General features: G+C 36.5%; 1 protein-coding gene across 9 annotated transcripts in view; it reads left to right on the forward strand.

Annotated features, from left to right (window-relative positions):
* Nucleotides 1-25,752, forward strand: part of ELF1 (E74 like ETS transcription factor 1) — a 102,877-nt gene that overhangs the window by 50,415 nt on the left and 26,710 nt on the right. For 6 of the 9 annotated variants that reach the window (XM_067016539.1, XM_059041740.2, XM_067016536.1 and 3 more), the window contains exon 2: nucleotides 3,524-3,822. In XM_067016539.1, the coding sequence (XP_066872640.1) occupies nucleotides 3,751-3,822 (72 nt within the window). In that variant the 5' untranslated portion in view covers nucleotides 3,524-3,750. Of the gene's footprint in view, nucleotides 1-2,886; nucleotides 2,929-3,523; nucleotides 3,823-15,440; nucleotides 15,706-25,752 lie in introns of those variants that run through there. The other 3 variants (XM_067016534.1, XM_067016535.1, XM_059041744.2) reach the window with 2 other exon arrangements.

A 25,752-nucleotide genomic window follows, 5' to 3' on the forward strand; every position in this document is an offset into this window, starting at 1 on the left:
GTTGAATGAATAGTTTTCACTTTTTACTTGTTATTTTATAAAGACTAAGTGACACTTTGAAAATGAAATATGTTTGAGAACTATTAATACAGCAAAGTCTTCCTGAATATAATACATAGAGCTAATGGTTAGTAAATTCAACCAATTTTTAAATTTCCTGAAGACCTTATAATTTTGTTAGAGTAGAAAAAAGGCCTCTGCTTTACCCTGAGTACCCATGTTTTTTCCACGCTAGAGCAGATTTGAGGAGTAAAATGATAAGTTTAGTTTTGGACATGTTGTAGACATGTTGACTCTGAGCGGTACTGACATGGACTTATCCAGTAGGCAGTTTAGTGAGTGGGTTTGGACATTGGGAGCTGAACTAGAGAAGGAAATTTGTTTTTTCTAATTTGATATATGTATTTACTTAGAAACCTGTGTTCTAGGGAATTCCCTAGAATGGCAGTTCAGTGGTTAAGACTCCGTGCTTCCACTGCAGGGGACACGATTTCCATCCCTGGCCGGGGAACTAAGATCCCGCAAGCTGCACGGTGCGGCCTAAATAAATAAATAATAAGAAAAAAAAAAACATTAAAAAGAAAAAGAAACCTGTGTTCTGAACTATTGCAGCATAAAGGATTTGGGTAGATTTAGAGGCTGTGTATTGTAGTCACGGACAGAGTCCTGATTTAGGAGATGAAGATTCTAGTTGTAATTCTGTTAATGCTTTCAGATTGTGAGACCTTGGACACAGGACTCAGTTTACTCATGAAAAAATGAATCATTGATCTAGCTGTCCAGTCTCATCTCTTGCTGAAAAACTTTTAACACACTGAGGCTGTGATATTTAAGTACCTCTAATATGTATGGGTGGTACCTCTGGATCAGGAATTAGAAAAATTCTTCCCAAGAACCACCTTGGTGCCATAGGCTGTATAACTACTCAGAGAAGAGGAAGAGCAGTGGGATAGAGTGAAAGAAGACAGAGGGTCAGGGGCCTAATGAAGCCAATAAAGTAATGCAGGAGCTTTCCTTTACTGACACGTTTTCAGTTTATGAACTTCTATATAGAAATGAACAGAATAAAGGTTATCTCTTCCTATTCTAACAAAGGCTTAGTGATCATGGGCTGTCATTTCAGTTTTGGTTGATTGCTGTTGGTTCCTAGTGTGTACTATAAGATATAGGTATGTTGATTGCTTGTCCTTATTTTTGAGACTAAAAAAAACATTTATTAAAGAACAGCAGCACTGTGGAAGTGCTAGTAAGAAAAGGTTTGTGACTGCAATGGAAAAGAAAGTGAAACTTTGCACAGATGTGTTCACATTGGTCATTGGGACAGTGTCACCTTTGTATTTATGCATAAATGGATTTTGGAATAGTCTTTTGGAACCTAACCTTTCACAGAGAAACTTTTCTATCAGGAAACATCCCTTGATTCTGGTTATACTTTCTTACCGTGGTTCTTTAAGTTTAGAATAATGATTTCCATATTATCAAGAGTATTACAGTACTTCTTTCAAAGAACATACATAGAGCGTAAATATCTATGATAGATTTTCAAAACAATACCTGTCATTAATATTATCCTTTTTATTAGTAGTATTATATTATTATCATTAATATAATCCTTTTTATTATTATTACCAAACCGCACAAGTTTGGTAGGTACAGAAGAAACTTTAGACAATGGTTATTTACCCAGAGAAGTTTTGCCCTAATTTTTATGGTGCCTGGTACATAGCTTTGCAAATAATAGACCCTGAAACATGTACTCAATTGAATTAGGGGGACATAATTTTCAAGTGTGAGACAGTGTACAGTTAGTGCTAATTTGGTGGTAGGGGCAATAAGTGCTGTATTTTTGAAGGCCCATGTAGGTCAAGGCATAGAGGTCAGGAGGCTCTGTGAAAGAAATGGGACTTGAGCATTGAAGGATAGAGAAGATGGGAATGGGTACTGAGAAGTGGGAGGGGAATTCCAGGAATGGGGAATAGTAGAAGTTGAAAATGGAGGTAAGAATGAATGTAGTTTGTGTGGAGGACCTAAGAAGAAAAGCCTAGTACAGAAGAATTGGGTGAGAGTTTAAAGGAAAATATTGTATGTATGTTTTATGTTTCTATGTCTGTCTGATGAATTTTGGTCAAAGTACTTTCCCCCACACCAGACATGGTGCAGTACTCAAAAACTACCTAAATAGTAGTGCTAAAAATACTTTCCCAGTGTTGGAGTTGAAGCCTTTGTTAAAAGAGATGGAGTGGGTGTGGGAAACTGCTGGGTTAGAATTTAGTGAGTAGAAATATTGAATTGAATTGAATTCTTAACTCTTTTTTTTTGATTTCCTGTTAGGGAAACCACAGTCATCCATGATGACCCCTAGAGTCTGCAATATATAGGAAATTGGCTTTACTGAAATTAGGAAAATGAGTATGTGATTTAGCTAGCACATACTGGCTGGATTTAAGTTTTCAGGAAAACTGATTGACGAGATCAGCTTCATTCCTGAACTTGTCTCTTTAAAATTAAAATTGTAAATGCTGTTTCAAAGAACTAGATGTTATTTAATGTGCTTATTTTTATGTTTTTGTCTTTTCATGTCATATTTATGGCCATAACCATATGAAGCAATATTTAATAAAATTGTGAAAAACTTTTAATTTCCTTTTACTTTTGTTAGTAGTGGTAACTTAAAAAAAATATATTGTTAAATATGCATAGATCTTTGGCAGGCACTCTTTAAAGCTTTTCTCCCTCTGCTGTGAAATTGTTTTCACTCTTAAGTTGCGTTTCTGTTTTTCTATTGTAAAGTGCACTTCTTTGCATGTTCTAATTTGCCATGACGTGGTCAAGTGCTGTTTCCTTCCTGTTGCTTGCAAGCCTGTGCTAGAGATAAGGATACATTTCAGTGCATTAAAAAAGAAGCCACCGAAGACAGGCTTAAGCATGGTAAAGCATTCTACTTATCAGAAACCTTTTTAAAGAACAGAAAGAGTGCGCTTTATTTCTGCTTATTTTTAAAAGCTCTTAAAATAGTACTATTAAACTTTAAATATATTAGACAGATTTTAAATCCTTATATATATTAGGCCTAACAAGGATACTGTCTGAATGTTTCTATTAAGGCAAAAATATATGTTATGAAATTACTCATGGAGTAGGAATTCCTGTGTGTGTGGTTTGCTAGGTTAGTAGAAAGAAGGAAATTGTTTATATATCCTTTATTGCAATTACAAAAACCTAGTTATGGCTGGGTAGATTTTTTTTTTTTTTAATAGTACTTTGTAGTTTAATGGGGGTTGGGGGGGAGAATGGCTTCATTTTCAGTAATGAGGTGATTTTATCTTAGCAGGAATGAAATCTTAAAAGAAAGTATATGTCTAGTTTTTGTTTTTTTAAAAAAAAAACAACCTGTATTCACTAGTCATGTTGGTTTTGTTTAAAAACATTAACAAAAAAATGCTTTGGAGACATTGCTGTCTGTATTAACTGTTATATTCAAATTAGTATGATAGCTTTCTCATAACTAACTTATGTTTTTCAGGTCAAGAAGTTCTAGAGAAGAAAAATTTCAGAAAAATTGCCTCAATTTAAGTAAAATCCCAGTGAACCAAGAAAATTTGAAGCACCTTCCTTAAAGAAAACCTGGTATACAGTAGCTTCACAGACTTAGCTTGGGTTATTTACACAAATTGGTCACTGGACTCTGCTGCCTGGTACTTGAACCTGTTTGGAATTTTTCTCATGTGGATCTAAGGGGAATGCTTTATTATGGCTGCTGTTGTCCAACAGAACGACCTAGTATTTGAATTTGCTAGTAACGTCATGGAGGATGAACAACAGGTATGAATGAGACTCAGAGAAAATTGAATTTTAATAAATTTATTATTTTGCTTTTTCTATTTGTCTCAAAATTATTTCCTTTAAAAGACAGGAGGAGGAACTTTATTAATGTAAAAATTTAGATATTAAAAATGTGGAGGTAATGTGATTTTAAGTGTTAAGTACTAGTTAATTCATTAAGAAAGAATCTTATCCTTAGCTTTGATGTGGTAACAAGGATATAATACTTTTGGGGTTAGCTTGTTTTTCTGTAAAATGAGACTTAACAGGAAATACCTTAAGTAATTATTTCAGAGTACTTTGAAAAGTTATAGATGACATACTGACAAGACATGTAAATTTCTTAGGACTGGTGATTGTAATAGTTGCTTGCAATTACACAGTTTTAATATATGTGGTTAATTAAGATTTATAATCCCGGACTATTCCTTCAAGGGGATGGAAAGATGTTAGTCTCATTATCAGACATCATTTCAGTCCAAAGCATGTAACTCTGAGGAAGTTACTTAACTTCTCTAGATCCTGATTTCATCATCTGCTGAATGAAGGGATTGAACTGAAGAATTTCTAAATTGGCTTTCTTTTATTGAATTTATACAAGATGTGTAAATTACTATTTCTAGAGTGTAAGAAAGATCCAAGAGGTAATGAGAAAAGGACTGAGTTAATTCTGGTCTCACCCCTCCCCACTAGAGGTTCTTGAGACTTTATAATTTACTTCATGTTGAACAGGTTATTTGGGAATGTAAGATGTGATGTGAGAGAAATCATGTGTTAGAAAGATTCATTGTACTGGGAAAAATATTTTGAGGGCTAGTAGACTTAAAATTATGTCTAATAAAGTTGATTTAAATATTGAAATAAGCCTAATCCTAAATATCTAACTTTAATAAGCCAATTATAATGTATCATGCTTTTATTCTAGGTGATTCTTACTTTTGGCAGGGTATTGTAATTTCTTAGTTCTTTGTATTGTACTGTTGAGTGAAGAGACAGAATAAAACATTTATAAATAAACCTACAAACAGTGAGAATTTCGATTAAGGTGCTGTAAAATCAAGGTGAGCTTTGGCTAGGGAGGAAAAAAATGTGAGGGAGAAGATTGCATCCCAATTAAAAATAGTTTATGGATTTAATCTAAGGACAATAGAAAAGACATTTTAGAAGGAGAAAGTGTTTTGAATTTGTTTTAAAACAGTATGTTTCTGTATACGTTAAGGTTTGAAAACTGTGTGTTTACTGTGCAGCCCTCGAAGATGAACGATGTGGTGAGGTTTGTTCTTGGGATGTGGCTACAGGGGACAGAGCTCTAAGACACTCACTGGTATACGCTTCCAGTGTGCTGACTTTCACACTCTTTTTTTTTTTTTTTTTGTGGCACGCGGGCCTCTCACTGTTGTGGCCTCTCCCATTGAGGAGCGCAGGCTCCAGACGCACAGGCTCAGCGGCCATGGCTCACGGGCCCAGCCGCTCCGCGGCACGTGGGATCTTCCCGGACCTGGGCACGAACCCGTGTCCCCTGCATCAGCAGGCGGATTCTCAACCACTGCGCCACCAGGGAAGCCCCACACTCTTTAACCATAAGAAATACGTTTTACATCATGGTGCAGCATTCCTACATGTGTCTATATAGCCTTAGAAAAAGTTTTCCAAGACAGTACCTACCCTTACCATCTGTGATGTACTTAGTTTAACTTGGAGAGGTTATTGATGACTTTGGATAGGGAGATGTACTCATACCTTAACATCAGAATGCACGCATATATTTTTTCTTATTTATTTATTTATTTATTTATTTATAAAAAGTTATTTATCTTTTATCTAACAAAATGAATATGTATTAGTTTTTTCAGATATTATTATAAGGACTTAACAAATGTGAAACATGGGGCAAATACTATCATCCCTATTTTACAGTGAGGAAATTGAGAGAATAGATAGGTTGAGTGACTTACCCAAAGTCATACATACAGTTGGTAAATAGTGGAACTACAGCTTGAACCCAAGCAGTTTGACTCTCACTAATGATGTTGAATACTCTTGCCATGATGTATGCTGATTGTACTATATTATAATCAGTTGGCCAGGTTTAGGGTTTTTCCATCTGTGGCCATGAGCACAGCAAATTTAACTTGATGCTTGCAGGGGTAGATCCAGTAGTATCAGATTTATTAGCATCTTATCTATTAAGTAGATGTAGTTCTACTTTGTTGTTTTTTGTTTCCTTAAATTTGTTTTCAGTATAAAAGTCATAGCATGCCAGTTATAAAACAAGTCATCTAATAGAAAAAGAAAGTAAATAGTGAGAGTCTCTTTTCACTTACTGTCCCTAATCCTGTTCTCCCCAGAAGATACCAGTATTGACTATTTGATGTGTAATTTTTTGGACAAAGGCCTAAACAAAAGAACAATATACATACGTACCAACCTATATACACATGTTGTTTTTAAGATACAAATGAAGGAATGTAATGTCTTTTTTGTGACTTATTTTCACTTAATGTATTATAAGTATTTGTGTGTTTGTATGCCGGCTCTGCATCATTTATTTTTCCACATGGTGGATGGATTGTAATTTATTTTACCAGTATTTGATCATGGACAATTGGCTATTCCCACTAGTTTGCTAATATATTATAAATGAGTATCCTTGTTTGGGAGGCAGTAGACCTATAATGGTTAAGAGCTCAGATATTGGAGTCAGAGCACCTGGATTTGAATATTTGCTCCACTACTTATTATCTCTGTGACCTTGGGCAAGTTACTTAACCTCCCTGTGTCTTAGTTTCCTTATCTGCAAAACAGGGATCATAATAACAGACTTGATATTATGGTTAGGGTTGTGAAAATTAAATGTGTTGATGTATATAAAGTTCTTAGAACTGTGCCTGGCACATAGTAATATTTACTGAGCACTGTCATTTTATTACTTCACGCGCACATGCATGAAGTGTGTAGTGTATCTTTGTACACTTGTATGACTATTTCTGTAGTAAATTTTTAAAAGTAGAATTACTGAGTTCACTAAAAGTATATTCAAAAAACTGTATCAGTTTCTACTACCACTAACAGTATATTTCCCAAACCATCACTAACAGAAATCCTTTTTTTCTTTTTGTTCAGACTTTTGGGGGAAAAAAATTACATTTAAAAAAATTACATTTTACCATTTAATTTGCATTTTCTTCACTACTAGTATTGAGGTTGTGGGATTGTTCCATTAGCTTTATTTATTATTGATTTGAATTTTCTTTGAATTTATAATATCGTTTTGCCTGGTAGGAGTTCTTTATATATTATGAATTTACATCAGTGTCATTGTCTTCCAATTCATTGTTAATGGTTAACTCTCTTTGTGACATGTGATGCAGATATTTTGTCCCAATCTGGTACTGTCTTTTAACAATATGATATGTCGTGCCCTATAGAAATTTTAAATATTTATGTCATAAAATTTACCAATTTTTTTGGTGATTTTCATTTAGGAAAGCTTTTCTTACCCCTAAAACTATTAAATATTCTCTTTTATTTTCTTCTAGTATATTTTATAGGTTTAACTCCTTAGTCCATATGAAATCTACTTTTTAAAAAAAATTAATTTATTTTATTTTATTTATTTTTGGTTGTGTTGGGTCTTCGTTGCTGTGTGTGGGCTTTCTCTAGTTGCGGCGAGTGGGGGCTCCTCTTCATTGCGGTGTGCAGGCTTCTCACTGCGGTGGCTTTTCTGTTGTGGAGCACAGGCTCTAGGTGAGTGGGCTTCAGTAGTTGTGGCTCGCGGGCTCTAGAGCGCAGGCTCTAGAGTGCAGGTTTAGTAGTTGTGGAGTATGGGCTTAGTTGCTCTGCGGCATGTAGCATCTTCCCGGACCAGGGTTCTAACCCGTGTCCCCTGCATTGGCAGGCAGATTCTTAACCACTGCACCACCAGGGAAGCCCTGCAATCTACTTTTGTAGGATGTGAGGTATAGGGATCTGACGACTCTCCTCTCCCACAAATGGGGATATTGGACCTTCACCATTTATTGAGTGTTTTATGATTTCCACACTTAGACTGCTGCCTCTGTTGTATACTAAATTACAATATGTATAGACTTTAGTTTTGAACTTGCCCTAGTGTATTTTATTCCATTTACCTGTTTTGTATTGTGCCAATCTCACATTGCTTTCATTAGTATCACTTCATAGATTTGATATCTGATAAAGATATTCTTCCCCCCCCCCAAAAATTGGGATAGAGTTTTGAATGAATTTTAGAACTGACTTGTTAAGTTACATAACTCTGTTGGGATTTTGACTTTTCAAAGTTAAGAAGTATTTGTATCTTTAAAATAATTTGTTCTGTTTTATGATCCTATATTGGTTTAATTGGTTGGTCTTTATAAAATCACTGTTTGAAGATACCAGATTAGAATGTATTTCCTGTTTTTAGTTATGGTCTGTGGTTATTAATGTAGTCGTCTAAAGAAACTGACACCATTAATGTGTGGTTGCCACCACCTTGATCATTTTCCCTTATATCAATTCGTACTCTTTTCAGAATTGATTGGAAGAACTTTGGGCAGAGATGAGGAAAGGGGTGTTGGAAAGGAAATATCAATATTGTCAGTGCTGACAAGCCACTTAGAAGTCTGTTCTTGCTACTCATTCCAAGCTGGGCCTGTTTGTGGGTGAGAGTGAGGTACTTCTGTGGGAGAGCAACACTGTCAGTATCGAATTACAGTTTACATTTACTTGAAAGTGCCTTGGTTTGACCTTATTGAACAGGTATGTTTGCCTGGTGAATGTATGAGAATAAAAAGAAAGCTAAAGGTTGTGGACCCAAGTATCTAAAGAGAAGGAAACTTGACTATATGCTCAAATATTCCAGAAGTAATTGAGTGAAAAACAGCTGTTAATTTAATGCTTTTTATAATTTTGATATATTATTACACTATATGTTTTTTCAGTTGTTGGTTCTAAAAGTAGAACTTAGCAAATCATAGTTATTTGTGCTTAACAGACTTAGCTCACTAGGGAGAACCTTGGTGACATGCTAACGAAAGTAAAACAAACATCTTTATAGAATTCCGTCCCAGTGTAAGAAGGTGGTCTTATGACTTTTGTTCTTAGGGTGTAAATTGGCTCACTCCGCTGATTCCTAGACGCTAAAGTGTAAACTGCTGTCTTTTCAACAAGCTGCCTGTTAATTCTCATTCAGTGTTTGGCAATCACTACCCATTGTAACAGAGGTCAGCACAGAGCGCTGTGGGTACAGAGAAAGGAGCCTTTGACGGCACTGCAACTTTGGGAAAACTTCACCATGGAAATTACATTTGAACTGGACCTTGAAGGAAGATCCAGTTTATCTGACAGATGAAGAAGAGGAACTGTTTCAGAACAGTGGACTGTACCAGAACTGTTGATGTATTTCTCTTGATTGTATAATCAAACTAAACACCTTAACTTAACAGTTAGAAGCTTTCATAGTGTGACTGTTTCATGCTCTTTTCTTTCTTGTGCTACATTAGTTTTGCCAGCCTACTGTATGATTTTCCCAAATGCTTTTCTGCTTCCCCACTGTTTGATCTTCCACATTCATACCTGTTACCTGTTTAAGTTCTAATCATCTTTCAAGATTTTAGGACAAAACCTACTTATTCTAGGAACTTATCCTAAAATCATCCCTTCAGGAATTAACAACTTTATCCTATTATTCCTACATGACTTAATGTCATCATACATTTGCCATGTTAAATTTTTATATATACATTATTAATTTCCCAGATAAGTGCTAAACTACTTGAAGAAAGGGTTGCCTCCCCCCCCTTAATATTCCCCATGCCTTTAACATAATTTATAATACATTTATTGGTTGAATCCTCTTAAAGTTTTTTCTTCCTTAATCTTGTTGGTCAAATGGTGTGGGATCTATATCTGTTCAGTTATGGCCCTTATTACATCAGAAAGCCTTTTTTTTTGGTTTGTTTGTTTTGTTTTTTTTTTTAACATCTTTATTGGAGTATAATTGCTTTACAAAGGTGTGTTAGTTTCTGCTTTATAACAAAGTGAAACAGCTATACATATACATATATCCCCATATCTCCTCCCTCTTGTGTCTCCCTCCCACCCTTCCTATCCCACCCCTTCAGGTGGTCACAAAGCACTGAGCTGATCTCCCTGTGCTATGCGGCTGCTTCTCACTAGCTATCGATTTTACATTTGGTAGTATATATATGTCCATGCCACTCTCTCACTTTGTCCCAGCTTACCCTTACCCTTCCCCATATCCTCAAGTCCATTCTCTAGTAGGTCTGCCTCTTTATTCCTGTCTTGCCCCTAGGTTCTTCATGACCACTTTTTTTTCCCCCCATATATATGTGTTAGCATACACATATATATGTGTTAGTATTTGTAACACATATATGTGTTAGTATTTGTTTTTCTCTTTCTGACTTACTTCACTCTGTATGACAGTCTCTGGGTCCATCCACCTCACTACAAATAACTCAGTTTCGTTCCTTTTTATGGCTGAGTAATATTCCATTTTATATATGTGCCACATCTTCTTTATCCATCTGTTGACAGACACTTAGGTTGCTTCCATGTCCTGGCTATTGTAAATAGAGTTGCAGTGAACATTGTGGTAAATGACTCTTTGAATTATGGTTTTCTCAGGGTATAGGCCCAATAGTGGGATTGCTGGATGGTCTGGTAGTTCTATTTTTAGCTTTCTAAGGAACCTCCATACTGTTCTCCATAGTGGCTGTGTCAATTTACATTCCCACCAACAGTGTAAGAGGGTTCCCTTTTCTCCACACCCTCTCCAGCATTTATTGTTCGTAGATTTTTTGATGATGCCCATTCTGACTGGTGTGAGGTGATACCACATTGTACTTTTGCATTTCTCTAATGATTAATGTCATTGAGCATTCTTTCATGTGTTTGTTGGCAATCTGTATATCTTCTTTGGAGAAATGTCTATTTAGGTCTTCTGCCCATTTTTGGATTGGGTTGTTTGTCTTTTTTTGATATTGAGCTGCATGAGCTGCTTATAAATTTTGGAGATTAATCCTTTGTCAGTTGCTTCATTTGCAAATATTTTCTCCCATTCCGTCAGAAGGCCTTTGAATGAGAGGTGATATCCTGCCCCACAAATCTCTTGACTACAGTACTTTTCTTTTCTGGGACCTATGTATCCACATTCTCACTTAGTGCATGGGCAGTGTGGCATGTCACCACAATTCCAAGACCAGAAACAAATATTCATGGAGTTTTTTTCTTGAAAATGTATTTAGAACTATTGTGTTAAATGTGTTTAGTGAAAACTACCTCAAATAACTTAAAATTTGTTATTGAAATTATCAATAAGTAAATATCCATTTAGAGTTTTATGTTTCTTGGGAGACTCGTCCAAGTTGTAGAGAGGGAGTTTTTGACGTGGCTGTATCTTGAGAACGAGGTTGTATTTTGTAGACAGAAAAATATAGATCACATCAACCTGCCATGTTTTAGCTGAAATGGTAAAATTCTGTTAGGCCAGGGAGTTAGGGTACCTTAGAGTAGAAGGAATGTGTTGACAGTATTCTGTGTGTAACAGCACCAGTGTTGTGGAGACAGGAAGTTGGAATGATGCTACAAACCTGTGCGTGGACATGGTAGAGCCTCTGTTATTTACATACAGTTCCAGATTGTATTGACCAGTCTATCTGTTCCTGTTGTCCTTATTCTTAATCTTGCCAGGTCAGATTTATCAGACCCATTAAAAGTTTGACCATCTGTGAAACTAACATACAGAGATTGCTTGTTTCTTTTCTGTACATTTGGAAAAGCCTTCATCAAAGGAGTTATGCTATAGAGCCCCCATTACAAGCCTTATTATCTTTAGGAAAAGTCTGACTTTGCATAAGGCCTAAGGCCCTCTTCAGGTTATGTGATGGGCCACCCCTGCCTGTGGCCTAGAGTTTGGCCTGGCTTATCTCCCTGCCAACTACCCGCAGCAAGGAAGCTGACGGTTGTTAAGAAAGAAGAGTTGGTGAGGGGAGCAGGAACTTATTATCACTCTCTTTTGCAGAGTCTTCCTCTAAGTGACCCCCAACCATCACACAGAGCTCCGTGACAACGTCTTAAAAATGAATATGGATGAGATCATTGCATAGGGTAGGACATGGACTGGTCTGGCTCCAGAAACATTCAGTGCTGAATTTTAGTAACTGATGTTTACTTAGCATTTTGTTCTGTGTACTTTGTGCTTTACAGGGATTGTCCTAGTTAATTCTTACAACAACCTGATGAAATAGGTATTCTTTTTTTTTTTTTTTAAGAAGATGTTGGGGGTCGGAGTTTATTAGTTAATTTATTTTTGCTGTGTTGCGTCTTCGTTTCTGTGCGAGGGCTTTCTCTAGTTGTGGCAAGCGGGGGCCACTCTTCATCACGTTGCGCGGGCCTCTCACTATCCCAGCCTCTCGTTGTGAAGCGCAGGCTCAGTAGTTGTGGCTCACGGGCGGCATGTGGGATCCTCCCAGACCAGGGCTCGAACCCATGTCCCCTGCATTAGCAGGTAGATTCTCAACCACTGCGCCACCAGGGAAGCCCTGAAATAGGTATTCTAATTCTCACTTTACAGAAGAGTAAAGTGAGGTTCGGAGAAGGGGAGCAACTTGCCTGTAAATGCTAAAGCTGGGAATTGCAACCAGCTTGTGCCTTAAACAACTATATTTGGATAATTCCAGCCACTAATATGTGTAAGTGGTTAAAAAGTAGTTTTAAATGTGAAAGAATTATTATACTTTGCATTTGTTATGTTAGCAAAAAGAAAATGTTATTCATTCTAGTTAATTTGTTAGTGTAGTTACAGGTTGACAGTCTTCGTGCCTGATAAACCTGTGTGTTTCTTTTTAAAAAACAACACTTGGTTTGGTTTTGTTTTTGCTTTTTATTTTTTATTTGTTTTGGCCGTAGTGCACTCGGGATCTTAGTTTCCCGACCAGGGATCGAACCTGGGCTCTCGGCAGTGAAAACGCCAAGTCCTAACCACTGGACCGCCAGGGAATTTCCTAAATAACAGTTTAATTGAGATATAATTTATATGCCATATAATTCACCTATTTAAAATGTGTAATTCATTACCCATCTAGTATATAAACGGCATCCATCGCCATAATCAGCTTTCGAACATTTTAATTATTCCAAAAAGAAACATCTACTCATTAGTGGTCGTGCCCTATTCTTTCCCCCACTCCTAGGCGTTAGCAACCACTAATCTACTTTTTGTCTCTATGGATTTGACTATTCTGGACATTTCTTATAAGTGGCATACAATATGTGATCTCCTATGACTGACTTCTTTCACTTAGTAGAGGGTTTTCAGGGTTGTAGCATGAACAAGTACCTCCTTTTTGTTATTGAATAATGTTCCATTGTATGGATAATACCACATTGTATTTATCCACTCTGTGTACCTTTCAGAAGAAGCTATTTTTTCAGTGAGGTTTGTGTTGGTCAGTTTTTTTTGAGGATAGACTGAGCAGTCTCTGTTCTCCCAGATAGTACTCCCGTCACCTAGAGCAACCTTGCTGAGTAAGTAAGGAAATTAGTACCTCTTTGATGTATCTCAGTTTAGCTATGTTATCTTGACATTTTTTGCCCCTTTTTATTTCACTTAACACCTAACACGTAAAGGATAAGCCACTATATATACAGGTGGTGTTACTGTGTTACTGGCCTTTCCTGTTTTTAAAGCCATGGTCACCTTCAGTACTATTTAGAGAACACTGATGAAGATAATGTCCTTTGATTTAGTGAAATAAAAAGAAAACTGATAAATTAAAAGAAAAAAAACCTGTTAATGGTTTGTTAAAGTGTGAATTTAACAAAGTGATACCCTTAATAATGTTCATAAATCTAATATGCCTAATATTAAATAAGTTAGAATACAGGCAGGATTTTTTTTTTAACATGGTTATAACCAAAATTCTCAATATTAGGCAATTCTTTTCTTGGAAAGAAGAATTGTAATGACTGGTGATACATTTGTGAGCTTATCTGTTTCATCTGTTCCCACCTCTTGTCAATTAAGAGTCCTTGTGATGTAGCATCAGGAGTATCAGCTTGGGTAGGAGGCTCCACTGCTTACTAGCTGTATGATTTCAGACAAGATTTTAAATTTCACTGAGCTTTGCTTTCCTCCACCAGAAGTGAAAGTTACTTCCCACGGTTATGAGCAGTCAATGTTTATGTAAAACATTTAGCAAGAGCATAGCACAAAGGAAGTAGTCAATAAATGTGGCAGTTGCTGTATTAATGACCTGAGGTAAATCAAGAAAAGGCATTAAAGTTTGTAGCGTTGCACTGTGTACTCTGTATCACTCAGTTGTTTTGGATAAGTGAGGTAATGAAGGCAATTTTTATGACTTGGATACCAGTTAGACAAATACATTCACCTTTTTTAAAAAATGTTTTCCTATTTTTTTCTTTGATAGTTGAGAATGACTTGTTTCTAGAATAAGCCAATAAACTTTTCATTCAGGATTTAAAAATCTGGGAGATTCATTCTGTAGGGGAGCACTCTCCTTTAACATCGTAGCAGGTTAAGTTTATTTTGATGTAGTTTGATCTGGAGTTGTTCAGTTTTTTGCAGTGACTCTAATTTCTGTCTCTGTCTATGATCATCTAGTGTAACTTTTGATTCTGGAAAAGGCTTTGTTGTAGCTAAACTGCCTATATTCACGAATGCCCTGGCTCATTTTATTCTACGAGTTGTGCATATATAAGATTCTTGTCAAAGTTCATCTTTTAGCAGTACGAATTACCTCTTTAATTATGATTTTACTTAAATTCTTTGAGTTATACAGAATCTGCATGTTTAAAACATTTATCAGTCTGGTACTGACTGTTGCGATGTTGCCTAGTTAGTTTGCAAGTAAACATTTAGACCTGGTTAAAATTTACTACACCTAAAATTTACCTTTTTTTTTAACCTCGTAATTGATTCTGTTCATACTTAGCTAGCCACATACACACACCCCCCCCAAAATATTAAGCTTTTAAAGTGGGCACTCTAGTAAAAAAAAAAAAAAAAAACAACTAAGATTGTTTTCAGTGATTATTTTACTTTTTTTGAGATGCATGGCCAAGTTGTAATTTATCCTGACTGAAAAAAGAAAACTCTGGGCAAAGACTAAAGAAGGCCAATTGTCATGAAAGACCTAAAATGAGATTAGACTTAGCTAAATCAACTCCACAGGGGTTTACAGTGGAATTTCAGACATTATCTTGGGGAAGTCTGGAGAAAAGACCATTTTACTTAGACCTTTCTGTTTTTCATGGTGCTGTGCAAGAGAAAAAGCTTCTTCAGAACACTCATCTCTACTGGAGTCGACAGAAATAAAACAAAATTTTTCAGCTGTAGCTCGAACGCAGTGTACATTAAGAAAAAAATATATATATATATATATTTTTAAACCCACACTTTAGCTGAGATGAAACTTTCATATGACTATAATTTATCTGTAGGATCCTGTACTTGTGGACTCTGGAGTCAGATTGCCTGGGTTCAGATTTCAGCTCTGCCTCTGGCTGACCAGTGGCAACAAAACAACAGCACAGTGTCGTGGGTTAACTGGCATAAGCCACGTGAAGTGCTTAACATAGTAACTGCTTTCATCATCACCACCGCCACCACCGCCACCACATTAAGAATATCGTTTTATTTTTACTTTATTCTATTTTATTGTTTAGTGAGGAGCTCTCAAAAATAGAGACTGGAGGATACAACATTGTAATGAGTTCCTTTTTAATCAGATTAAGGAAGGACTTTGACCATGTTAATTACCAGGAATTTGAATCATTTTTCCCCTATACCAAGCCCCTGGCTGTAACATAATATTTATCTACTTCATGGTATAAAAGGTACGTAATCCATGAAAACCTAGGATATTGGAGAACTGAGGGGACTGATAGAAGCATGTATTAAAATTTTGTGCCTTGAGGCTGCTTTGGATGTTAACCTCTGTGCCAAGAAAACGTTACCTGCTGTATTGTTGAGTAAAGTGTAAAAATAACACCACCTAACATTTTGTAGAGCCATTTATAGTTTACAAAGTCTTCTCCACGTACGCTTTGATTGTCACAAATCAACCTGCGATACAGTGTTCTATTTTCTGTAGTAGACTATTATCTTGAATTTATTACTGGGTAACTAGAAGCACTATATTGGAATCCTGTAATAGATTCCTAGGGCAGGGTTACAAAGGTACCCAGAGTATTGTTCAAAATAACCTGGCTTATTTACTAAAGGTATCTAGATTCCTATTCTTTTAAAAAAAAAATTATTTGTTTATTTTTGACTGCGTTGGGTCTTTGTTTCTGCACGGGGGCTTTCTCTAGTTTGCGGCGAGAGGGGGCTCCTCCTCGTTGCGGTGCGCGGGCTTCTCATTGTGGTGGCTTCTCTTGTGGAGCACGGGCTCTAGGGGTGCCGGCTTCAGTAGTTGTGGCGCACGGGCTTAGTTTCCTCGGCATGTGGGATCTTCCGGGACCAGGGCTCGACCCCGTGTCTCCTTGCATTGGCAGGCAGGTTCTTAACCCCTGCGCCACCAGGGAAGTCCCGTCCTATTTTAATAACATTCTTTTAGAATATCAGTTAGTAGATGGATTGTCTTATTATCTATTTCCTCATTAATTTTTTTTGACAGAACTTGATTTGTTTCTATTTCTATTAAGAGATGATGCAGAACTGTGTGGGGATTTTATATACTGCCTTTAGCTAGTGCATTGAAGTATTTTTAAGTTTTCAGAACGTTAGTAATCAATGTTTGGTGTTTTGTTTAAAATGAAAATGTACTAGTAACAACAACAACAAAAGCCTGAGGAAATTGTCAGGGAACAATCTCCATAAGCATAAAACTGGTAGGCCCAAAGAGTTTCGTGGGTGAGTTATCTTAAACTTTAGTGAATCATTTAAACAGTTTCAGTTCAGAGAGAGAAGTTCCCTAATTCATTTTCACAGAGCTAATATAACACTGATGCCAAAAACTGGCACAGTATATGCATACACACATGAACACTAGGCTAATTTCAAGATGGATATTTTGTTTAACTATATGAGGTAATATTTATTGTCTCTTAGCTTTACCAAGTCCTGTAGGTGATGTGCATTCTCTCGATCCTCACAATAAACCCTGGTACAGTATGGCAACTGTTGTCCCCATTTTATGAATAAGGGAAGTCTTTGTAAAGAGGAATCTCGAGAGGTTTGAATGAAGGAATGAGTATTGCCCAGAAACACAACTGTAAAGTGGCAGCACCTGCATTGGAGTTGAGTCTGACTTGAGAAAGTCCAAAATCTTAACCATTATGCTAGGAGATAAGAGATAAAAGGAACTTTGAATGAAAGAGAGAATCTGGAAGAATATTAAGTAAATAGCCTTTTATAGGGATTACAATTGTGATAAATACAACAGCATTTTTTTCTCCCATTTACATATTAAAAATTTTTTAAATTAGATTCATGTACTACACTTTCAGTCAGGAAAACTGTTTATAAGTTAGACCAGTGTGTTGGGTAATGTTGCACTGCAGCTCCTTAAGACTTTTCTGCCTGATTGCTAAAACTGCTTTTCATTTTCTTTTAAAATAAGACTAGAAGGGATAAGCTCCTATAAAGAGAGCTTGAGTCAATCAACAGAAGTATTCTCATTTGCAGATAATGAAGCTGTTTTAATGACAGATTTTCAAAGTATGCCAGGAATCTGGCTGTGAAGAATCCTTCACAAGAACTTAGTGCTGAGTCCCAGAGACCAGCTATACAATCCTGGCTTGTTTTACGTAATACATTAATTCCTGAAATCGTAAATACACTTTGGAAATTGGTAACAGTGGTAGCTATTGGGGATGGGGAACTGTATAGAAAGGGGGGGGGACAGTAATGTTTTATACTCTTGGAATATAAATATGTTCATATATAAATCTGTTCACCAAAATAATTTTTTAAAAATGTACCACGGGAACTTGTATGAAGGATTTTAATTTTGACTCATTTCGTTCACCAGTCACCCTAATTTTTGTGTGTGTATATCCACCTAGATGTGCTATGTCTAGAGATTTTCTTTAATATTATTATGGTTCGTAGGAGGGGATGAAGAAAGACCATCCTAGTATTTGATCTGGTCCTAGTCTCCTCCCGCTAACTCTTCTGCTTTCACTTCTGCCTGAGAATAGTGCTGAGAGAACTAGAGTATAGTGAGTTGAAGATATTTTCAGGTTCTTTTTCTCCCATCGTATGGACCTCTGCTTTTTAAGATTTTTATTGAAGTATAGCATAAACACAAAGATGCACAAATCATAAGTGTACAGTTTGATAAATTTTCGCAAAGTGAACACACATATGTATTCAGCTTTTGCTTTTAGTTGGAGCTAAACGGTTGTTGCTGGGAGTAGATGGTTATGTTTCATGCACCAGTTTTCTGAAAGGACTCTTCTTACTTAAAACAAAACAAAAGGGACTTCCCTGGCAGTCCAGTGGTTATTTAATACTCCGTGCTTCCAATGCGGAGGGCGTGGGTTCGATCCCTGGTCAGGGAAGTAAGATCCCACATGCCAAGTGGTGAGGCCAAATTAAATAACAACACAAAACAAAAAACCATGCCTGTCAATGTAAGATTGTAGTAAGCTAAGTCCTACCCCCCCAGCTTTATTGCATATAACATTGTTTAAGGTGTGTACAATGTGATGATTTGATTTGTGTGTTTGTATATATGTATATATAGTAAGTCAAGTTTTAAGAGTGTTTATTTTTATCTAAGTCAAATATTGAAGGATTTTGATCATCAAAAAAATTCATTGAATGCTTGCTATATGCCATGTAGTATAAGTGATGTATTTACATGTTATTGAATTTTTACAACAACTCTAGAAGATATTGTTATTCGTATTTTAGATGGACACAAAAACTAAATCCTAGAGAGGCTGAATAATTTGCCTGAGTTCAAGCACCCAGGGCATGGTGTTCAGTCTGGCCTTAAATAGGGTCATTCTGACTCTAGGTCCTGAGTAGTTACTGTTATATCCTGTTTTCACCATGTGTATTTCTGGTGCATTTGCTGCATGGTAAATATTGTCAGATTGCGTCCTGATAGAGTAAGGGGTCGGGTTTTTGTTTTTTAAATCAAAGGTGGAGGAAGTCATTTCAAAGCAGTGTCTTCATAGGATGAGGCTTTGGGACAGCATTCTGATTGGAAGAGAGGGCACAAGATAAGTTTTTACAAGTGTTTAGTTTGCATGTTTTTCGGAATGGGAGATACTGACGGTATCTCCCATACCCCAATCCTGGTATCCCCTTGACTGGAGGCAGAGAGATACGGTATACACTACTGGAAAGGTGATCATTTAGCATCTTATCTTTAAGGAGGATTATCTCCATTGGGGAATTTTTTCTTTTCTTTTTTCTTTTAGCCGCGCCCGCTGCAGGGCATGCGGGATTTTAGTTCCCCAACCAGGAGACCAGGAATCGAACCGGGCCCCCTGCAGTGGAAGTGCAGAGTCTTAAGCACTGGACCACCAGGGAAGTCCCTCCATTGGGGAAATTTTTAAAGACTGTTTTTCAACCAGCTTTTTGTGTAGGAAAACATTTGATAGAATAACTTCATTTTAAGCTGTTTCGTAGGGGATCTGCAGGATGTTTTCACAACAGTGCAGACCAGATTGAGCTCTGCTATTGGAGAAGCTTGGCAAACAAGTTATTTGAAAGTTCTTTTCCTTTTTTATATCCAAAAACTTGTTGAATAAACTTATTTAATAGAGTTGGAATAAAGATCCATAGTTTCTTAAGTATCTGCCTAGGGCTTTGGATCATGGTATACTGAGGAAACAAGCAAGCCTACTCAGGGTAGTAACATTGTACTGCGTACAGATTGGTCACTTTCCTTCTCTTTTAACTTGATGGTGTTTCCACTTATATCATCAGCCACAAATGGCAACTACATAGTGGACAATGTTGAAATGTGGGGAAATTGTTTCTCTTTCCTGCTAACACTTGGTTTGATTTTTATTACTGCTGCTAAAAAAAATTGTTAATTTTGCTTTCATCACGTCATAAATTTACCTGAAATTAATAGAAAGGGAAACTGGTATACTTATTTTTCTGTCCAGAGCTGTTAACACCTTCACTAAAGTTACAAAACAGTGAAAAGTCAGTTTTTCACTACAGTTTAATTTGCTATGGAAGTGGAGGCTTTAATAACTCTGATCGTTAACAGATTTTAATTCTAAGAAGCATTCCCTCTCTCTTCTCACCCATCATTTGTGATTTATTTTAGTTCTATTCCAAAAGCAAATGGGAAAATAATCTGCAAGTGCCAAACAGCAGAAGATCTTGTAACATAATAATATAACTGTTTGTCTGTTTGGATTACTAGTACCTCAGACATTGGCATAAATAATCAGAGTTGACTCAATTTAGGGAATGCAGTTTAGAATCTTGTAATTCTTTAGAGCAGTGGTTCTGACCCCTACATACTCACTGGAATCACCTGAGGAGCTTTAATAACATGCTCTGGTTACATCCTTAGATATTCTGATTTGTTTGATCACATGTAGGGTCAGGTACTGATATTTTTAGATGTTTCCCAGTATAGAGTCAGGGTTGATAACCACACAGTTTACTGAGATTCCCTGATTCAAATAAAAGGTACTGAAGAGGTGACACTTATTTAATCTAATTATTTAAATGAGGAGAGGGTTTAGAGCTGATTTAGAAGATTTGGAGAAAAAAATTTTTTTAAGTAGCCAGCCAAATGAAATGTAATATTTTTGTTCGGGCATCAACGAAGTGTTGACTCCCTCATTTCTTAAAAGGAGGTAACAGATCTTATTGCTAACTATTAGAAATGTGGCCATTTTATGACTAGTTCTGACCTTTGTGAAACTCTCTTTTAAAATAAATCTTGGGAAGGAGTCTGGTCAAAATGATATAGAAAAACTAGGTGGATAAAGTTTGATGGTTTTCAGCAAAGAAACTTGAAGAATAATGTCTAACCTTAATTTATGAATAGTAACAAGAATATATATATATATATATGTATCTGTCTATATATATATCTTTACTGCCATAAGCTCTAGAGGTTATTTAGGGTAGAGGGAGCTGATTGTCAAATGAGAGATTTAAAGCTAAATAAAATGGAGTCCTGTTATGGGCTGAATTGCCCTCCACCCCCCAAATACATATGTTGTGGTCCTAACCCCTGATATTTTAGAATGTGACCTTATTTGGAAATAGGGTCATTGTGGATGTAATTAGTTAACATGAGGTTATACTGGAATAGGGTAGGCCCCTGATCCAGTACGGTTAGTGTCTTTATAAGAAGAGAAAACTTGGACACACACATATACAGGGAGAACACCATGTAAACATGATGAGGGCCATTTACAAGCCAAGGAGAGAGGCCTGGAGCAGATCCTTCCCTCAAAGCCCTCAGAAGGAACCAACCCTGCTGACACCTTGATTTCAGACATGTAGCCTCTAGAATTGACAGACAATACGTGTCTGTTGTTTTAGCCACCTAGCCTGTGGTGCTTTGTTACAGCAGCTCTAGCAAACTAATACAAGTCCCAATATTTTATTTATTTAAAAAAATTTAAATCTAGGAAAATTTAGCATTTGAAATTTTGCCAATTTTTTCATTTAAGAGGCTAGGGTCCATTTCTTTATATGGAATGTTAGAATGTGTGGTTATGAAGTTTTTAGGCTCCTGATGATTGAGTTACTACTAGTCAATCAGTTTGTAAGGCAGGAGTTTACCATGAGCCCAGATCAGCAGCTGGAGTTTCTGGGGTGTGTGTTTTCCTTCTGTTTATGGTAATAGAGGGAGAGATTCTTTCCAGTCACCTGATAGGGGTTTCCTAGATCTATTTTATATATACAGATTCAGGCTTGTTACCTAAGATTCAGAGTTGGTCTGTTTATTGTATGTGAATTAATAGTACCCTTGGAGAAATTAGAGATGAACAACTTTGAATATATATCTCAGTGGACTAGAAAAGAGTGGCCTATGTTTTTCATGAGAGGAGCAAATATCTAGAAGGAGAAGACAGTATGGCTAAATTGGGAGTGATCTTGGGAAGTCCCTGGGGACCAAGAGGGACTGGCTGTGCCTTCAAGATAGTTTATAATAGATTTGGATCGGAGAAGCCCTGAAAAAAGATCATATTGAAAGTCATACCACAAACACAGCTCCTTGCCTATTCCGTTTTTCTAAACAGAGCTAAGTAAATATGCCAAAAACATGAAAACAAAAACCAATCCCAAAACAAAATGGCACCATGTTTAAGGCTGGTTATAATAGGGAATAGGTAAAGAACATGGACTCTGGAGTCAATTTAAGAGTCTTCCGGGGACCTCCCTGGTGGTGCAGTGGTTAGGACTCCAAGCTCCCAATGCAGGGGGCCTGGGTTTGATCCCTGGTCCGGGAACTAGATCCCACACACATGCTGCAACTAAGAGTTCACATGCCACAACTAAGGAGCTGGCAAGCTGCCACTAAGGAGGCCATATGCCACAACTAAGGAGCTGGCAAGCTACAACTAAGGAGCCCTTGAGCCACAACTAAGGAGCCTGCCTGCTGCAACTAAGACCCAACACAACCAAATAAATAATAAATATATTTTTAAAAAGTCTTCCACTTACAGTAAATCATTTCCTTTCTCCTTGAGACTTCATTTTCCCATGTATAAAACAGATAGTCTTATGTGTCTCCTTAATTGGATTTTGTGATGATGTAATAAGGTGGTAATCCATGTGAAGCAATGAGCAAAATGCCTGGTGCTAATAATATTAGCTAACAGCAGTAGCAAAGCCAGAAGGTATGTGATCACTTGTGCATGCGACTCCCTCCCCCTGGTTTAGTCCATAAGAATGAGTAATCTCTTCTACTATAATGTTATCAACAGGCAGTTTTCAAATCCATACCTTTAAAATACATCTTAAAACCTGGAAGTGCCCTTGGGATCAACTGGTGCTCTTCTTTCATTTAAAGTGAGGAAGATAAGATCATGATAGTAGGATTGGAGAAGGCCTTGGGTCTCCTGGTTCACAGTCTTTCTTCTTTACTACAGTTTGCCACTCTCTAAATCACACGACCACATGTCCCTTTACATTCTTAAGTAACCTTTTGCTTCCATGGAAACTAAATTTTCTCTCTACTTTTTGTGTGTTTGAAATTTGTCTTAAACAGTTTTAAAATTATTTTAAAATTTGAACTGAAATTAAAAATGATTGTTTAACGCAAATTAGAATATGCTTGATTATACACAGACTGCCTCTGTTAGGGAACAAAGAAATTGGCAACAGTGGTTGCTTCTGGAGAGGGGCACTGAGGTAGATGTAGCATTACTTATAGTGGTATATGACAGGGTGTTCTAACACCTGTACATCTGGAGACTAGAGTCATCAGCTCGAATCCAGTTACAGAGTAAGAGAATAGGACAAGGCAGAAAGTAGTAACACGTATCTGTAGTTCTTTGAAACTTGGGAACTTTGTAGGTTCAGAAAAAATTTTGGAGATATCTCTCTTAATAGCCACACTCTAAACACTCAACTACCCAAACTTAAGGAGCCAAATAGATGTGGGTAGGGAGAAATACTTCGCTTTCATTTGAGGGCTTCTCCTGTGAATTGCGTCGACCTGCCTCTGTCTCTGACTTAGTGGTGATCTTGGGTAAATTTCTTAACTTAATTCTTTATCTGCCAATGGATAGAAATGATAAGCCCTGTCCTTACCTGGTACATGGAGTTGCTGCGGCTTAAAATGAAATCATGAGAATTAACTCAACTCTGGGCTCAGCCTTGTCAGAAGATGAGGAGCTTAAGTTTAGCTCTTAGGAGAGAAGAGGAGAAGTGCTGTTAAGCATGTGCTCATGCTAAGCTGGGTTGCATGTGCAGCATTCACTCTCAAAAAAGAGAAGGGCAAGGCAATGACTATACTTTGGCTACTCTATATGATACTCTCTCTCATGCCTCCCTGTGTGTGTTTTACATTGTAATGTTTGAGCCTTTTTCTGTTTTAAAACTTATGATTTGGAGAGCCAGTTCCTTCTAACTTTCCTCTTTTCCGAAATAGGAAGAAACATTTTAAAATAAAGCAATCCAAATATGTTTTAGTATTAATGTTATCTATAAATTTCAGAACATAACATTCTTGAAAGCACAGATAGTATCTGTTTAGTACCTATGATACCATATATTTAATTTAGGTAATTAAATTCTTATATAAGAAGTAATATTTAACTTCTGTGCACTGCTACAAACATTACTTTTTAAAGATTGAGCCTGCTTAGTTATAATGAAATCATAAATAATATTTTCAATATGTATATATTTTAAGAAACAGGATATTTACATGAACTATCTTCCCATAAGATACTTATTAATTATGAAAGGAAAAATAGTAACTTTATGATAGAGAAGTCTGGTAGACCCACCCTAACTGAATGATCAAAGTTACTATCACTAGTAATGGGACAAAAAGGTATTTTTGACCTCCTGATAAGATGTATTTGAAAGGACACAAGATTACTTTTTAAAATTCTAGCCAAAAATGCAGACTGAATCTAATGATGAGTTAATATCACAAAAACCCAAATTGGGGGACATTTTATGAAACAAATGGCCTGTATTCTTCCAAAGTGTCAAGATCATGAAAGACAAAGAAAAACTGAAGAACTCCTCCAGATTAAAGGAGAAGAAATTGTTCTAGATTAGAGTTGTCGTGAAGAAACATGATATTTACTAAATGAAACTTAGGATCCTGATCTCAATTTTTTTTCCCATTAAAAAAAAAAGACATTAATGAGATGGAGAAATTTGAATCAGGTCTATAGATTAAATAATAGTACTGTATCAATGTTACTTTGCTGGTTTTGATAATTGTGCTATCTTTGTATAAGATAATGGTCATATATTTAGAAAATATATACTTAAGTAGTTAGGGTTAAACGAGTAGTATGTCTACCACTTTCAAATAAGTCAGAAAAACTATAGATATAGAAATGATAATATAGAAAGAGGATGACAGACATGATTAAGTGTTAAAATTTGGGGAATGTGGATGAAGGTTGTAGGAGAATTCTTTGTACTACTTTTACAACTTTTTAAAGTCAAGTTTTTTAAATTTTTAAAGTAAAAGAGAAATGTAATGACATCTTAATTGATTTTTTTTCATCAGTAGACTGTTTAGTGTATATTAGTGGTTTAGGGGATGATGATTTGCAGAGAAATGTTACTATGAAAGTGTAACAAATGAACAGAACCCTTACCATATGGCAAGTAGAGCAATATAAAACAAGTTAATAAATGTCAGCATTTTTACTATATTTAAAAAGTAATTCTTTTATAGATAGCCCTTATTATATAGTATTATAATTCATGTATACTTAGGTACATTCAAAACATTTTTTAATTTGGCTTTCACTTTTAACATTGAATTTTTTCGTGACTAATTAACTGATTTTTTTGTGTGTGTGTGTGCGGTACGCGGGCCTCTCACTGTTGTGGCCTCTCCCGTTGCGGAGCACAGGCTCCGGACACGCAAGCCCAGCGGCCATGGCTCATGGGCCCAGCCGCTCCGCGGCACGTGGGATCTTCCCGTACGGGGGCACGAACCTGTGTCCCCTGCATCGGTAGGCAGACTCTCAACCACTGAGTCACCAGGGAAATCCCTAATTAACTGATTTTTGAGTAGACTGTTAAAAATCCTTTCTGCCTTAGTTTCCTCATCTGTAAAATTAGATGGCTAGACTAGAGTTCTTCCAGTTCTCGACTTCCCTGATCTTATAACCAGATAGAAAGTGAAAGTTAATTTTCTCATTTGAATCAAAAGCAGTTAGTTGTTAAACACGGCCTGTGTGCCAAGTGACAGTGTAATATTTATTAAGCTCACTGATTTTTTTCTGTCAAAGAAACTTTTG

The sequence above is a fragment of the Kogia breviceps genome, chromosome 16 (assembly GCF_026419965.1).
Source record: "Kogia breviceps isolate mKogBre1 chromosome 16, mKogBre1 haplotype 1, whole genome shotgun sequence".
In the NCBI taxonomy this organism is placed as follows: Eukaryota; Metazoa; Chordata; class Mammalia; order Artiodactyla; family Physeteridae; genus Kogia; species Kogia breviceps.